This window comes from Xenopus laevis, chromosome 1S (assembly GCF_017654675.1).
Source record: "Xenopus laevis strain J_2021 chromosome 1S, Xenopus_laevis_v10.1, whole genome shotgun sequence".
NCBI classification, from domain to species: domain Eukaryota; kingdom Metazoa; phylum Chordata; class Amphibia; order Anura; family Pipidae; genus Xenopus; species Xenopus laevis.
In genome coordinates, this window is record NC_054372.1 from 44194055 (window position 1) to 44210988 (window position 16934).

At 36.7% G+C, this 16934-nt stretch overlaps 1 protein-coding gene across 6 annotated transcripts in view; it reads right to left on the minus strand.

Annotated features, from left to right (window-relative positions):
* Positions 1-379: 379 nt before the first annotated feature.
* Positions 380-16934, minus strand: part of trim2.S (tripartite motif containing 2 S homeolog) — a 50705-nt gene continuing 34150 nt past the window's right edge. For 4 of the 6 annotated variants that reach the window (XM_041575227.1, XM_041575224.1, XM_018236810.2 and 1 more), the window contains 10 exons: positions 16620-16857; positions 10642-10793; positions 10102-10282; positions 9255-9978; positions 7584-7687; positions 6651-6818; positions 6388-6568; positions 4726-4796; positions 3357-3497; positions 1555-2193 (listed from right to left, as the gene is read on the minus strand). In XM_041575227.1, coding sequence (XP_041431161.1) covers positions 2041-2193; positions 3357-3497; positions 4726-4796; positions 6388-6568; positions 6651-6818; positions 7584-7687; positions 9255-9978; positions 10102-10282; positions 10642-10793; positions 16620-16857 — 2113 coding nt within the window. In that variant the 3' untranslated portion in view covers positions 1555-2040. Of the gene's footprint in view, positions 2194-3356; positions 3498-4725; positions 4797-6387; positions 6569-6650; positions 6819-7583; positions 7688-9254; positions 9979-10101; positions 10283-10641; positions 10794-16619; positions 16858-16934 lie in introns of all 6 variants that reach the window. The other 2 variants (NM_001092023.1, XM_018236814.2) reach the window with 2 other exon arrangements.

Consider the following 16934-nt stretch of genomic DNA (forward strand, 5'->3'; position numbering starts at 1 on the left):
GGTTGCTTTGGCTTAGTTCTAGTTGGTATTTTTGGCAAATTGGCTTGATGGGGGGGGGGAATACACAATCAGTTTGGTTGGAATTGGCCAAAATGTGTAAACGATGGACTTCTATGTGAGCAGCTAAACACAAGCCAGAATGTTCCATGGTGGTGAGTGTAGGTGGAATCAGAGGATAGATCCTATCCTAGAGGATAGATGATAGGGCTGGACAGAGAGGGTTTGGATAAGTGAAAGGATATTTGAATATTTGGCTATAGAGGCTCCATTCAGAATTTGGATTGTAGCAGTGAAACCTGCAAAATATGAGTGTGTGTGTGGGGGGGGGGTCTGTTTATATTACTGCATCTGTGTATAAATGGGAGTCATTAAAAATATCTCAATATAAACATGGATATGCCATTTATTGGTCAAATGCGATTTACAGAATTCTGAAAACATGATTAAAACATATCATTCCAGTGTTCCTTCAAAAAACTGAAAAATGTTTATTTTATCAAAATCGGACTTCAAAACAGACTTTCTACAAAGCTTCTTTTCCCAACAGATCCACCTTTCCCTGATTTCAGGTAATTCTATAGCCTAAAACCATACATTCACCAGTTTATCTTTGTTTCTCTCTATTCTTGGTTCCGTTTTCACTACCAAAAGAGATGTAAGGCAAAAGGTGTGCACATGGGGAAATATTTAGATACAATCCTCCCGCATTAATTTTAATACTACAGGTATGGGACCTGTTGTCCAGAATGCTCGGGATCTGGTGTTTTCCGGATAACAAGTCATTCCATAATTTGGATCTTCATACCTTAAGTCTACTAGAAAATCATGTAAATATTAAATAAACCCAATAGGTTGGTTTTGCTTCCAATGAGGATTAATTATATTTTAGTTGGGATCAACTACAAGGTGCTGTTTTATTATTACAGAAAAAAAGGAAATAATTTTTAGGAATTTGATTATAATGGAGTCTATAGGAGACAGCCTTTCCGTAATTCGGAGCTTTCTGGAAAATGGGTTTCCGGATAATGGATCCCATACCTGATATCTGATTTTAGACATGGAGAATTGTCATGCTCTAATTTTCTCCTGCATAATCTTCAAATTAGATTATCACTACTATTACTAATGTTGCAGTCAAATTATCGGAAAAGTGCTATCAAAATATGTGACTCACCCAAACCAATTTCGTATGGCTATTTATCCATTTCAAGGCAGCCTAAATTGTCCTTCTGCTTTCTTTATATTTAGAACAATGTATGTGAAGATATCTTATTAGGAAGGGAGCATGCAATAATGTTTCAGTTCCCCTTTTCCTTCCACATAGTACTGTAAGTTATTAATCAAGCATGACCTCACGGGAGCTTAGAAGTAAAAAAAAATGAATTTATGAGTACATTTAATATGAAACGTGTATTGTCAGAATGCATGAAAATGGAACAATATGTACTGAATTTATGCTCGTTATATCAGTGTACCACGGAATAAATAGAAATGCACATGGCCTTAAAAGGCTGCTTAGATTTGTGTAATAATTACAAACATGACAACAGCTTGAAAATTTTGTAAGGATTACACTGTTCTTTACAATGCTATATTAATGTACAGTTGTACAATCTACTTTATAACACAACAGCTACTAATATACATGGATGAGAAGAGTTCCAGATTTCCGTGTTGGAGAGATATGAATAACAACCGGTTAGTAATTATTTGGAAACTCGCATATGGAGTCGCCATTCCAATATGAGTATGTATTCTAAAAGGTCTATGACCTAAGTGCACAAGATGCGTTATTTACATTGTTGTATTAAGGTTCCTATAACACGTTAATGCCATCCTCTGATAAGCTTACAAGTTCATTCTGAATTCATAGCGATGAAACACTTTAAAGAAAAACAAGTCATCGCCAGACCGTAAACATGGTTAAATAAAATCTTTTGGAATTCACTTCCAAAGCATGATTTATTTTCCCCATCCATCTTGCATGAAGGTGCTGGTTCAAATACAATGCAGTATTACAATAAGGTTATGGCCCTTTAACTACTGCAGGTATCGATAAACTTTGAAGCAATGGTTTCCCGAGTCTGCTACAACCACATGACCATCTGATGTCAGGGAAAGTCCCTGAGGCCCATACAGTGGGTCTGCAGATGTATTAATATATGATAAAAATGATCCACTTCCATCAAAAACCTAAAAAGCAAGAACAAACAATGTTAATAACACACACACACATATATATATATATATATATATATATATATATATATATATATATATATATAGTTCACCCTGTACCTTCATCAACTGGTTTAGAGTGCAAATGTTTGAACATATATGTAGAGAGAGAGAGAGAGAGAGAGAGAGCGAGAGAGAGAGAGCGAGAGAGAGAGAGAGAGATTGAGAGAGAGAGACTTTCATTATTATGCAGTATTTTGTATTCATAAGGGGCAGGCAGGGGGCAGTACATGGACATCCCCTTGTATTCAGACATGCAAGTTAGGAAGCACCAACAGGAGCAAAGTGTTTTGGAGTCCTGTAATTACCACCTGCCTCGGTTGCCATTTTTATTCCAGTGCAAGGTGCAGATTGAAAAAGCCAATGTCCCCAGTGCAGCAGTTAAGTGCACAATCACAGTGCATCTGGGTTAAAAAATAAATAATCTATCCCTTCTCTGAGAGTTCTCCAATGTCCTACTATTGGGTGTTATTAAAATACTAGACTGTTTTCACCCCAGAAAATTAAAGTGTTTTCAGCCCCAAAACTGCCTGTACTAATGGTAAAACCGAATCACAATAGCCTTAGTATGGGTCTAAGTTTTTGTACACATTTTGCAGAATTTATTAAAAATATCTCTGCTCTCACATTAAGTGCACAATCCATCAATCTTATTACAAAAATTTTCTATATCTCATATAGGAGAGATTTATCAAAGTGTGAGCTCATCACAGAAAAACTCACTTGCTCTCTTATCAGTCCAATGTGATTTTTACTCATTTGTAAAAGTTCGCCATTTGATAAATATGATTAAAAAAACATAAAAAGTGGTTGAGTTTTTTCTGTGATGAGTTCTAATCTCACACTTTGATAAATCTGATATATATATATATATATATATATATATATACACATACATAATAATTAAATTATTAAGCTTTTAAAGGGAGTGCTGGTCCCTTTTAATGTCCTTATGCTATTGAATCCAAAATTACACTCGATATTCATGAGGCGGATTAGTATTCTTTGGTTCTTTGCCATCAAGGATTGATTTAACATGAAGCATTTCATTATAAAAAACTGGACTCTGGAATAATCATCAATATGTCCTATGCTATTTAACTGGTGGCTCTTGTTACCTGTATCCTGCTGTTCCCCCAGTCAGCTACAATTATGTTTCCATTGGAATCCACTGCAACTCCAGTTGGAGCATTAAACTGCCCATTGCCTTCTCCATTTGAGCCAAACTTTAATATGAACTCACCATCCTGGTTAAATACCTGAAAATATAATATGATTAAACCACAAGTTAGAAGTGTCACTGTGGTCCAGTAACCCAGTAGCTATCATCAGTTAATGCAGTGATCCCCAATCAGTGACTCGTGAGCAACATGTTGCTCTCCAACCCCATGGATGTTACTTTCAGTGGCCTCGAAGCAGGTGCTTAATTTTAAATTCCTGGCTTGGAGGCAAGTTTTGGTTGCATTGAAATCATGTAAACTGCCAAACAGAGCCGTCTGTAGGTTACCAGTTCACATAGGGGCTACCAATAGTCAATCCCAGCTCTTATTTATCATCCCCAGGGACTTTTTTCATGCTTGTGTTGCTCCCCAACTCTTTTTACAATTTGTGGCTCACACGTAAGAAAGGTTGGGGATCCCTGAGTTAATGATTAAGAAAACTAAATGTGGACATCCGATTGGTTTGCTATGGGCTGCCTGACCGGTTTATACCATTTAAACCTGTTTTTACTTATTTATACTTATTGTGATCATACCTATGCAAAGTGAACTGATAAGTGCTGCCTTCTCTCTGCCAACAATGGAATGGGGCATAGCTCTTTCTTTTGCATTTCTAATCCAAACTACTGGTATGGGACCTGTTATCCAGTATGCTTGGGACCTGCAGATAAGGGGTATTTCCATAATTTGGCTCTCCATACCTTAAGTCTACTAAAAAATAATTTAAACCAAATAGGATTGTTTGCCTATAATAAAGATGAATGATATCTTAGTTGGGATCCAGTAGATTCTGTAGGTACTGTTTTATTATTACATATAGAGATTTTGGTCCAATTGTGGCCCTAGCCTAATGGTGCAGATTGAAAAGTCTGTTAGCAGAAATGACCCTCTACTTTCATCTATAGCCTATACAAAGAAGAACAAAAGCTGTCAGCAAAAGTGTCCTTGTACTGATCAAATTCAAAAGGGAAAAATAATGGTGAACTGTCACAGCCAGCAATAAAAATGCAAACAAAAAGCTTTGAAAGATTAATAAATGGCAGGTTCTACTTTTTTTTTAAAGATTTTGAAATAATAGTTTTTTAATTTCTCTCAGCATAACATCTACAGCTAACAGCTCATTTGTGTTGGACATTCCTAGTGTGAGATTTCTAGCATGCCCATGTATCCTAAACATAACAATTCATATAAACAGCCAGTTTGTTCCTAATATCAGTAACGATATCCATAGTCTGATAGTGTCCCACACTTTCCCCAGGTTACATACCTTAACTGAGTGGTTATGAAAGTCTGTCACGATTATTTCATTATTACTGTTGACAGCTGCAAAATGAGGACCTATAAAACACAAGAATTGTATTTGCCTTATTGAAGCCCACCATATATTGCAGCATTTTTGTTAAATTGACACTTTGTAAGTAATATCTATTATACACTGTGTCAGTATTTGTTCTTTTAAGTAGCTACTGTAGCTGCAAAAATGTTATGGTTCTCTCTAGATGCAATACCATTTTTTCATATAGAGCCTTCAATTCAGCTCTATTATAAAACATTTACATAACATCTGCTGATTAAATAAAATTAGATACTTTAAATCTACTGTGGATACTCCAAAAGAGTACCAATAGCCATACACACTAGTTTCTTATCTCTTAGGACTAAAATCTTTTAAGGTCTCTTTGGCATCTCTGTAGAGTAGGATCTGTAACACATCTCTTTTATAAAGTCAGTATGTCAAAAGGACAGGGGCATATCGTGAACAACTATGTTGCCATGTGTGGTCCTTTTGCTTGCTTTGGAGAGATGCAGGTAAAACAGAAGCAAGTTCACTACTATATCTAGCTAACTGGTCGGTGTATATTGATTGGCAGCAGCAAACTGCTGCAGTCAGGCTATGGCTAGGGCCACACGGGAAAAATCAGCCTGCTGAAATATGCAGGCTGATTTTAGCCCCTACAGTGGACAGTAGCCTCCTTCTTCTGTTTACATCTGAAACCATTAGGTTGGCTCCAGCACAAATGAATGCTGGAGCCAACACAAAGTTTCTGGAAGCAAAGAAGAAGGAGGCTGCTGCCTGCAGTATTTCGGCAGACTGTTGCCGTAGCCAACAATGGCCAACTTCCAGCACTGTATAATGGACACCTGGCCTACCCCAACTGACATTTACTTGCCTGCCTGCATTACATTTTTTTAAAGAAATTCTCCCACACCCTAGGAGTGAAGACACATGAAGCTACTAGTAGCAGCTACAAAGTACCAATACAATACTCATAGCCAACAATGAGAATTGCCTAAAACAAGACAGGACTGCTGGTGTTTTCTTGACAGAAAGGAATTGAACAAATGAAGGTCTCAAGAAGTGAAAAAATTATTATTTAAAAATATAAAGGAGCAGTATACCCCCTTGTACAACATGAATTCAGTAAAAAGGACTAGTACTGAACATAGTTTTTTGCTATTTCTTGAGCTAAACAGGGCACATAGAAACTGAACCTACTCCATTAGATATTCAGTATACAACCCCCTTCCTTCTTATTTATGGTGACAGTTTTGTTAGAAGAAGGTCGTTATACAGGGGCATTATCTGTGGATTGCTGTCCCTACGTCTCCTTTATTAAATGGGTAGTATGGCATTTATGACTTGGCAAGAATAGTTAATAACACAGAACCCAAAATCCCTTCAATACAGGGTCCATAACTGTACAGAGACACTATATATTTTATATTGTTTTATACAGGATCACATAATAGTAATACCTGGGTCAACAAAATTAAAGGTTAATAATACTGACTGGTATGCTTATCCAGATACACACACATTATCATCTCATTATATCAGACATGCATAACAGTCATGCCAACATGCTAATTATACTTGCACAGCATGCAAAATATTAGAAACAGACAACATAGGTGGCCTAAATATTACCATGGAGTGTACCTGCAAACTGTTTGTCCCCATTTCCTCGGCTACCAAACCTGGTAACTATTTTTCCATTTGGCTGGAAAATAAACACACAGCAAGCTTTGTTGTCCACCACAATGATGTGGCCATTGCGGTCAACAGAAACACCTTTAGGTCCCATCAGTTTTCCTGATCCAATTTTGGTCTTTTGAAGAAAAAAAGAAAGTGTTACAGGCAACGACATAGTGTAAAGCCAAATCACATATATAAACAGCAAAACCAAATACCTTAAATTTGCCATCCGCTGAGAAAATGCTGACCCACTTGTTATCATAGTCTGCAATGATGATGTCACCACTGGGATGTACAGCTACTCCTGTTGGTCGCTGTAGTTGACCTGGGGACCTGCCTCGAATACCAAAGCGGCTTTTGAACTGTCCATCATTAGAAAATATCTAAAATAGAAACGTGGTACGATATTAGGAGACGTTTACTCTTATTATTGGTGAAAGTTTTAAAGACAACCATGGACATAATTACATGCTTTAATGTGAAATCACTAGCATGCACATGTATCTTAAACATAATTCACAGAAGGAAAAAAAAAAAGTGACAAAATAGAAAATTAGGAGACGTCAACTATTATTATTGATGAAAGTTTTAATAACCATGGGAGTAACTTCATGGCCCAGAGTATAAAAATTAGCACTCGTGGTTCATCTACAGTGCACACATACTCACCATATATGCATGCTGATTACCCAGAGGGCTGCAAATAAAAAATCCACCCAGTGTGCCAAAGAACCAGCAGAACTGATTTTGTTAAATGTACCTGTAACCTTTATTTGTCTGTTGTGCCTTAAGGGCAGAGAGACAAACTCAGATTCGGGGAGATTAGTCGCAAAGCGACAAATCTCTTCTTTGGGTGACTAATCTCCCCAAACTGCCTCCCGCCGGCTAGAATGTAAATCACTGGCTGGATGGCAATTGGTGCGATTCCACCCCCTATGCCATCAATCTACCTCTTTGTTTAGATTTAACCACTGGCAAAGGTGGCAACCCTAGGGTATACTGTGCCTTTAAAATAACCCAAGTTGGGCTTGGCTGACAGACCTAGAGGTTGAGAATATCAAATTATACAAAATCAGATATTGATTCTTGTTGAGCTAAATTAAAATTACCCGTGTTACTGAACATGTAAATAGCAGAAAACGAAATACCTGAACACACTGGTTATTACTGTCTGCTATTAGGATTTTTCCATTTGTTGATGCTGCTACCCCCTGAAGATTTGTAAATTCACCTTTATTTCTTCCTTTGGTTCCTAAAGAGAAATGGAAAACAGGCTTACTGTCATAAAAACAAATTTAAAATCAAGTGAAATTTCTCAGTGCTCTAGGACAATATTACATATAGATCAATTGTTGAAAATTATTTAAAAGTGTATATGTGTATGTATATACACACATATATTTTTATATATATATATATATATATATATATATATATATATATATATATATATATATATATATATATATATATATATATATACACACACGCACAGGTATGGGACCGTTATCCAGAATGCTAGTGACCTTAAGTCTACTAGAAAACCATGTTAACATTAATTAAATCCAATGGGCTGGTTTTGCTTCCAATAAGGATTAAATATATCTGAGTTTAGATCAAGTACAAAGTACTCTTTTATTATTACAGAGAAAAAGGGGAAAAAAAATCAGAATTATTTGATTATAATCGTGTCTATGTGGGACATCCTTTCCGTAATGCGGAACCTTATGGGTAATGTACCAGATCAACGGATCCCATACCTGGATATCATTTTCAATTTTATTTTCTCTGTGTAACATGCACCCATTTTATTAGATTACCAAAATTATAGCCAAACAAGTTAAAATAACACCTGTATGAAAATGAATATCCTCACCATCACAATTTCCTGCAATAAAAAAAAAACACTCGTTTCTGGCAGCTAAACAACATAAAGAAGACTAGTCGTTGTAGTGTGGTTGGCAATAACTTCTATTGACTTCTATACTTCAGTATGTTCTGCCCATAACGCATCTATAAAACTCATAAAGGATGTCAGTCAATTCAATTTATTTGACCATTTGTACAGTAGCTTCTAACTTCTACACAAATGGGCATTTAAAATGCAGAAACATTTTTATGGACCAGATTCCCATCCAAAACAGAACAATTAGTCTTTAGGGACATATGGGGTATTTTCTCTGATCACTAGATGTTTTCAATTCAAGTGACTTGAAGGTGTTAGGGGCTGACACATGCCAGCCGAGAAAACACCCTGTTTGTATTCAGCCTAATGGATTTAGAATGTAATAGGAGTGTTTATATATATTATGTATTAAAGCATGACTTACAGAAGTAATAGTCTATGAAACAAAGTTATTTTAACTTAAACCATCAATTATAAAGAAGGAAAGAACTGCAAGGTTGCCAGAAAATACTTTTGCATCCAGGATGAAATTTTTTTGGCACACATCAATGCAACACATAAAAATTAAAATGGCTTATGTCTTTACTGAAAAATAGACGATTTAACTAAAAAATACCCTAAAAGAATTTAAAGCTATTCTAATACATATAATACACAAGAGCAACCAGTGATGTCATCAGTTATACACTGTGCTCGGTGACATCATTTCTGTCACAAAACTCACTGAAAATTGTTTATTCTAATAAATAATATACCCCCCTGTTTTAAATTTTATTTTACATTAAAAGTCACCTGGGAGTTCCGTGACCTTTATATGGTCAAGTGACCTCGTTGACTCATATGTTGTAATACTAAATGACTTTGCATAATTAAACCTTAAAAGTAAAATAATATAAATGTAAGTGTTACTAACCAACTCTGAAGATCAAGTCATCTTCTATAGGATTTTCTTTCCGTTTTCCTGTGCTATACATACTGGCAGGCCTCTTCACAGCTTTCTGCTTGACATGACTGCTTCCAGGTGATTTCACCCTCCTCTTAACTCCTTCTGTGGTGGGTGAAACATCTGCTGATTTAATTACTTTCAGTTTAAAGGGACTACCCTTTATATGTTGATCATAAAGTCTCAGGGAAAGAGTGAAATCACCTTCTGCGGGTATTGTATATGAAAATTCATATGTACCATTTTTATTGTCAACTATTTCACCATCAGTAACACTACCGTCCGGGGTGAATAGGTCCGCTGAAAGGCAAGCGCTTCCAGTCTTACATAGTTCTCCATCTTTGTCTTTTGTTGTTATGGTGACTGACATTGGTTGTCCAATAACACTCTGCCTCAACCCCTCTCCAGTGGCCACTGTTTCAGAGGCCACGGCATTTGTGGTTAAGATAGTTCCAAGGTTGTGAATGGACTTTTTCAATCCCTCTGTTTCCACAATAAAGTCCAGCTGGTCATTCTCATGTGGTTGTAAGGGAAAATCCTGTTCTGCCAACTCATTCAGTTTGTCACTCATTTGCTTCTTTACTAACAAAACCTCTGTTTCTGTCCCATGGTTAAATGCCTGTGCAGTAAATGTAGTGCAACTTTTAATACTGTCCTGACCTTCAATTAATGTATCTAGCTGTGTCTGAAGAACCTATAAACAAGAGAGATCCAGTTTAGACATATGGAATAGCCTGACTCAACATGCTAGAATAGAATTTATCTAAAGACATCAAAATATGTAAGAACTGGATATATATTCATTCATGCTACTTACTTTATGTTTCAGACCATAGTTCACTTCAAGTTCCATAAGAAGGACGCTTTTGCGTACATTTAGGGTTTTCTGGAGATCATCAAAGGTGGAGTGTATTTCTTCTACAATGCTAGTTTTTTGTGAGGCTAATTGATTTACAATTTCAGACACACACTGAAGAGCAGAATCAATCTCGGGTAACCTGAAAGCACATCATACGATTAACATGGAAGGAAATGTTAGAAAACTGAAATAGATCTGCTCAACAATGAAGGTCCTGTTCTGACAAGTCAGCAAGCATTAGCAAATATATATGATATGCAAATAAATATTCAGACCCTTGACTAGTACTACAATCTTTCGAAATAATACATCCTAAATAAATGATATTAAAATTTTGTTTTATTTTTAAGAAATTGTTCAGTATAAAAATAAAAATTGGGTAAACAGATGTGTAAGCTTCAAAAATAAAACTTGTTTAAATGTTATTGGGTACAGCTCATTGGCAAGGATATACTCAATCTTAAAAATACAAACAAAGCAGAGTATTCACTTTGGTACCTTTTCTTGACAGCATCCAGCTGTGTCTGTAGTGCAGCTTTATGTTGTTCCACCACATCTTTAAGTGGCACAGTGGGGTGCTCAGCATGCTCCCCTCCTGTACAATCTTGGCACATGGCAGTCTCACATGACTGGCAGTAAAATTCCATCACCTTGGGCAAAAGAGAAATTAATTAATGTACCACACTGGTTAATCGACTGGCCCCCATGTTTGCACCTAATTCATAATATGTTTAGGTGTGATAGACAGAATAATACAAGGACACAGGGGTATAGGGAAAAAATGGCATTACTTTTCTTAAATGACATTACTTTTCTTTCATATTTGACCATGTAGTTGTACAGGTATAGGGCCTGTTAACCAGAATGCTCAGGACCTGGGGTTTGCTGGCTAACAGATCTTTCCATAATTTGGATATCCATACCTTAAAGGGCAGATTTATTGAAGATGAAATTGAAAATTCGAATTTTCAAAAAAATGTTATGGTCAAAACACTCAAATTTGACTAGGGAGTTATTCAAATTCGATTCCAGTTTTTTTTTGTTTTTTTTAAAAAATTGAATTTCTAAATTTATCATACTCTGGCCCTTTAAGAACTCAAATTCAACTGTTTGCCACCTAAAACTGTCTTTGAAATTAAAATCTAATTTGATTCAAATTCTATTCGAGTTTTCGGGTCAATTCTTTTCACCCATCTTTGAAAAATTAGATTTTATTGATACATTTGATTTGGTCGAAATTCGAAATTCATGGGAGTTTTAAAAAAACTCACATCAATTCGAAATTCGACCCTTGATAAATGTGCCTCTACTAGAAAATCATGTAAAAAATAAATAAACCCAATAGGCTGGTTTTGCTTCCAATGAAGATTAATTATATCTTAGTTTGGATCATGTACAAGAAACTGTTTTATTATTACAGAGAAAAAGGAAACATTTTTTAAAATTTTAGATTATTTGGATAAAATGGAGTCTATGGGAGATGGCCAATCCTTAATTCTGAGCTTACTGGATAGCGCGTTTCCGGATAAGGGATCCAATACCTGTATACAGTGAAACACCACACTCAATACATAGGTTATATGGGAGCATAGCTTTAAAGCTTCCTAGAAAAGCAAGCCTTTGCTATGTCATTTTAAATATCTCAGATACTATAAAATGAACTATTCATAAACCCGTTAACATTTTTATTAAATGCATGGGTTTTAGTAATAACCATTAAAAATCCACTTGAATTATATTTCCAGACATTACAGTTTGCCTTTGACACATTGGTTTCAGGTTAACATAAAAATTATTTTACAACATGGTAATATTATGGAGGATATTTTAAGACATAAAAACTCATTTATGTTTCAAAATTGTAACATCAATCATTTTGTCAACAGATGATAGTAAGCTACAACTTTGACATATGAGTACTGAGGGCTGTGTGCCTGAAATATAAAAAAGAAAACTATACATCACTGGCTAATAAGAAACTACAGATCCGCTAAGAAGGTATGTAAAGAAAATGGGTAATCATTTAACCTGTAGTTCTAGGTTAAGTATAAGAAACTTGCATCTTCAATCATCCCTAATAAGCTTTTGCTATTTGTTGAGGGAGGGGGTGTTTGCAGGGTTTTTTTTTTTAACATCTTTTTATTAGTAAACAGACAGGTAATGCATGTCACAGACAGAGTCGTTTTAAAGTGTTTAAAGGGATACTGTCATGGGAAAAAACATTTTTTTCAAAATGAATCAGTTAATAGTGCTGCTCCAGCAGAATTCTGCACTGAAATCCATTTCTCAAAAGAGCAAACAGATTTTTTTTATATTCAATTTTGAAATCTGACATGGGGCTAGACATATTGCCAATTTCCCAGCTGCCCCAAGTCATGTGACTTGTGCTCTGATAAACTTCAATCACTCTTTACTGCTGTACTGCAAGTTAGAGTGATATCACCCCCTCCCTTTTTCCCCCCAGCAGCCAAACAAAAGGACAATGGGAAGGTAACTAGATAGCAGCTCCCTAACACAAGATAACAGCTGCCTGGTAGATCTAAGAACAACACAATAGTAAAAACCCATGTCCCACTGAGACACATTCAGTTACATTGAGAAGAAAAACAGCAGCCTGCCAGAAAGCATTTCTCTCCTAAAGTGCAGGCACAAGTCACATGACTGGGGGCAGCTGCGAAATTGACAAAATGTCTAGCCCCATGTCAGATTTCAAAATTGAATATAAAAAAATCTGTTTGCTCTTTTGAGAAATGGATTTCAGTGCAGAATTCTGCTGGAGCAGCACTAGTAACTGATGCGTTTTGAAAAAAACATGTTTTCCGATGACAGTATCCCTTTAAGTGTTTTAAAGGAATGACAGTATAATGTTGTGTTGCCCTGCACTGGTATAACTGGTGTGATTGCTTCTGAAACACTACTATAGTTTATATAAACAAGCTACTGTATAGCCATGGGGGCAGCCATTCAAGCACAGGATACACAGTAGATAACAGATATATTCTGAAGGATCCCACTGTATACTACAGAGTTGATCAGTTATCTGATGTGCATCCTGTGCCTTTTCTCCTTTTTCACCTATGAATGGCTGGCCCCATGGCTACACAGCAGCTTGTTTATATAAACTATAGTTCTGTTTCGGAACACACCATTTTTACCAGTGCAGGGCAACAGTACATTATGTTGCCATTCCTTTAAATCACTTTAATGTTTTGGTGTGCTCCTTTAAATTAGTGGTACAACGATTTTACAGGAAAAGCCAGTTAACATCCCATATAAATAATCAGTGTGTTTGTAAAAGGGATGCACCGAATCCACTATTTTGGATTCGGCCAAACCCCTAATCCTTTGCAAAAGAATCGACCGAATACCGAACCGATTCAGAATCCTGATTTGTATATGCAAATTAAGGGTGGGAAGGGGAAAACATTTTTTACTTCCTTGTTTTGTGACAAAAAGTCACACAATTTCCCTCCCTGCCCCTAATTTACATATGCTAATTAGAATTCGTATTTGATTTGGCCGGGCAGAAGGATTCGGCCGAATCCTGCTGACAAAGGCCAAATCACAAACCGAATCCTGGATTCGTGCATCCCTAGTTTGTAAGTTAAATTAAGTAGTGAAGGACCTCTACATTTGGATACCCTCTATAAATGGTTTGTAATAAAACAAATACATAAATATCAGCTGCAGGAATAAAGATAAAAAAATAAATAATGGGAAACTCACAGTCATAACATAATTGGAATTTTGGCAGACCATTTAAATGCATGAAGGTATGATGCTATGGTTTCTGCAACACCACAGTAAGTATCAGTTCGCTCTGAAAGCTGCGTATAAAGGAATTATCATATGGCACTTAAAACAGTCCCAGGGATTAGGCTGGTTAAAATAATAAGATTTTGCATCTGATTAGTGGAATTAAGCACAATCCTCTCTAATAGGCTCCTTTCATTTCCTACTCTCTACACTCTACAAGGGTACTATTGGAAGTTGGACTGCATCTGACTGCATCAAAACAATCATACTGTGGTGCATTAGTCTTTAGGAGAAAAGCAGTTGAAGGAATTAAGAAAATAGCTCCAACTGTCAAAGTAGTGTTCAGCAAACTATACTCTGACATAAAATGATCATGATTCCCAGATGCTACCAACCATCACTTTTAGGGAAAAAACAGTTTGCCCTAAGCATATGTGGTCAGAGATTTAAAAAAAGACCAAATTTTCTCTAAGAACCAGGCAGTGCCCCACAAGCCCAAATAAAAATATGTGGTTTACAACAGCACCTCTGGCATTTCCTGGAATATACGGACACCCCAAGCAATGAGAAGCAATGGATACTGGCACCCCTACCATGTACAGTGAATGAAAGTGTATACTGGCTCCCCAAGCACATGCAGTGATTGTCAGGAGGTACTGGCACCCAAGCACAGTCACAGTGCAGTGCTGTTAGAATAAAATAAAAGTACAGTTTATTCTATTGTGCCACCAACGTGGGCACTGCAAGTCATGAATCAACACAAATCACATGCCCACAATCATATAATTTATAGATATACAAAGTATATGGGACACACCACTCACATTCTACTTTTCAGTACTTTCTGTTTTTCTGTTATTTTCATGTCTTCTCTGCTGCTTTCCTCCACTTTCCCTTCTTCACTTACCGCACTTTTTCTTCACATCCAAGTTACTTTTTCACTCGCTTTTTTACTTTTCCCACTCTTTTCACATTTGCTTGTCTATCATCAAGCCACTTCCCTCAATTCTACTTTCTCAACAAATACTTGCTACCCCTTTCTGCCTAACTGTATATATTTTTTTTTTTCCTACTCTCTATAACTGTCCTTGATTAAATTTTCTTAATTTTTTCTGCCCTTTTTGATTGTTCCTCTCTACTCTGGCTCACCATGTTACTTCTCCCCATTACTCTCTGTTCCCACAAAACAAAAACTGCTCACTCACTGACCTTCATAGCTGCTCCAAAGTCCCAATCAAGAAACAGAAACTCGATTGGCTAGAGGGAGGGTCTGTATTCACCTTCCAGCCGATCAGATTCCCTAAACCTGTAATGGGACTTAATCTTTACAGGTACCAGCACTGAAACTTTAGAAAATGCTTGACCTGTAGTCATAGATGTGTAAAGTAGCCAGGCACTTATATAACAGCCCCACTATGTATGTCTGAGACAATAGGCTACATGTTTCATCCTCAGCTCAAGTCTTTATTGAGTCTTTGCATCAGCAAGGTGAAGCAATTTTCCTTTTTTTTTTTGTCAGGCAGTTTGGGGAGGCTTAGGCTATGGACACACATGGCGGTTCGCACCGTGGTTTTTAAAAAAAGCCAACCGCTGGCAGAAGTGCCATAGCCTTAACTTGAAACCGATATGCAGCGGTCGGCTTTTTTTAAAAACCGCAGCGCTGACCGTATCGAAACTGCCGTGGTTAAACGTATCTGTGTCCATAGCTAAAGGACAAGGTCACACGTAGCTGCGCTTTTAAAAACATACGGCTGAGCATAAATACGCACAAAATGGAGCCCTATTGAAAAGAATGGAATACGCACTATAGCAATTCCCACGGGGTGCTTGCGAGCCAACATCCACCACAAGACGCCAGTATTTGCGTTTTTTAGCAGAATCGCCGATACGTCAAGCAAATGCCATATTATTGAACTCTATGGGATCTGCAGATTTGGAAAAACACTTTGCTGAAATACACAGTGTATTTTCAACATGGTGGCTATCACGAGATGGATTTCGCATATACGTAATTACAGCATTGTATGCTGGTAACGTAATTACGTTGCATATTGACGGGCAGTACAGCTACATTCTGCATGTAAATTGTTTTTTCCACAAAAGTTTACTAAATCTCTTATGAGTGGAATTGTGGGGAACGAGTAAAAACAGAAATGCATGTTGGGAAAAGAAAACTACAAGCTGAAAAACGTTTATTATCATGCATGTGTGGTTACATTGGTGTATTTAAGTTTTTAAAAATGCAATGTTAAAACGCCACGTGTGACCTTGTTCTTAGTCTATGGACACACAGGCTGTTGTCAACTGTTTTCAGCCTGCTTAATTGGGCTGATCAGATTCAAATCAGGGCACTGAGCAGATCTGCTTCTACTCAGGTTTAAAACAGCCGCTGATCAGCCTCTGAAAAAAGCTTGTGTGTCCATAACCTTAGCCTCCCCAAGTCTTATTAAAAATGGGCAAATTGGTGCAGTTTTAGAGGGAAGTGGGGCTGTCCCAAGATACTATATTTTATCTAAGCCGTTCAAAACTCAAAAAAACAATGCATTCTGGATCATAGATATCAATCCTTTAAAAAAATACATATCTACCATTAAAAAAATGAATGTACAACAATATGTCTTCTTTTACTACATTTAGCATAATATTATATATATTATATATTTATTATTCTTAGTTGTGTAGCAAGCATTAATCTGTAAATATTGTCATTTGTTTCTTACATTTCCATCATGGTTGGGACAGGACAATGGCTTTCCCGCTGCAACAGCACTCACTGTCTCCAGAATGGAGGATTCCTCAATGCCATTATCTGGACTCCGCTGCAACACATCCATCAGGTTAGTAATAAAAAAATTATTCTGTAGAGCAGAGACGCCCTTCTCAGGCAGGATTGATGTCTGACGGCAGACAGGGCAAGAAAGGGTCAAGCTGTGAGCTGGAATGTAGTTCTGCAAACACCTGTAACGTGAAGATACCATACATTTCTGAACACAGGAAGCATTTATGAGTATTCTGTTTGCACATTTCTAAAAGTA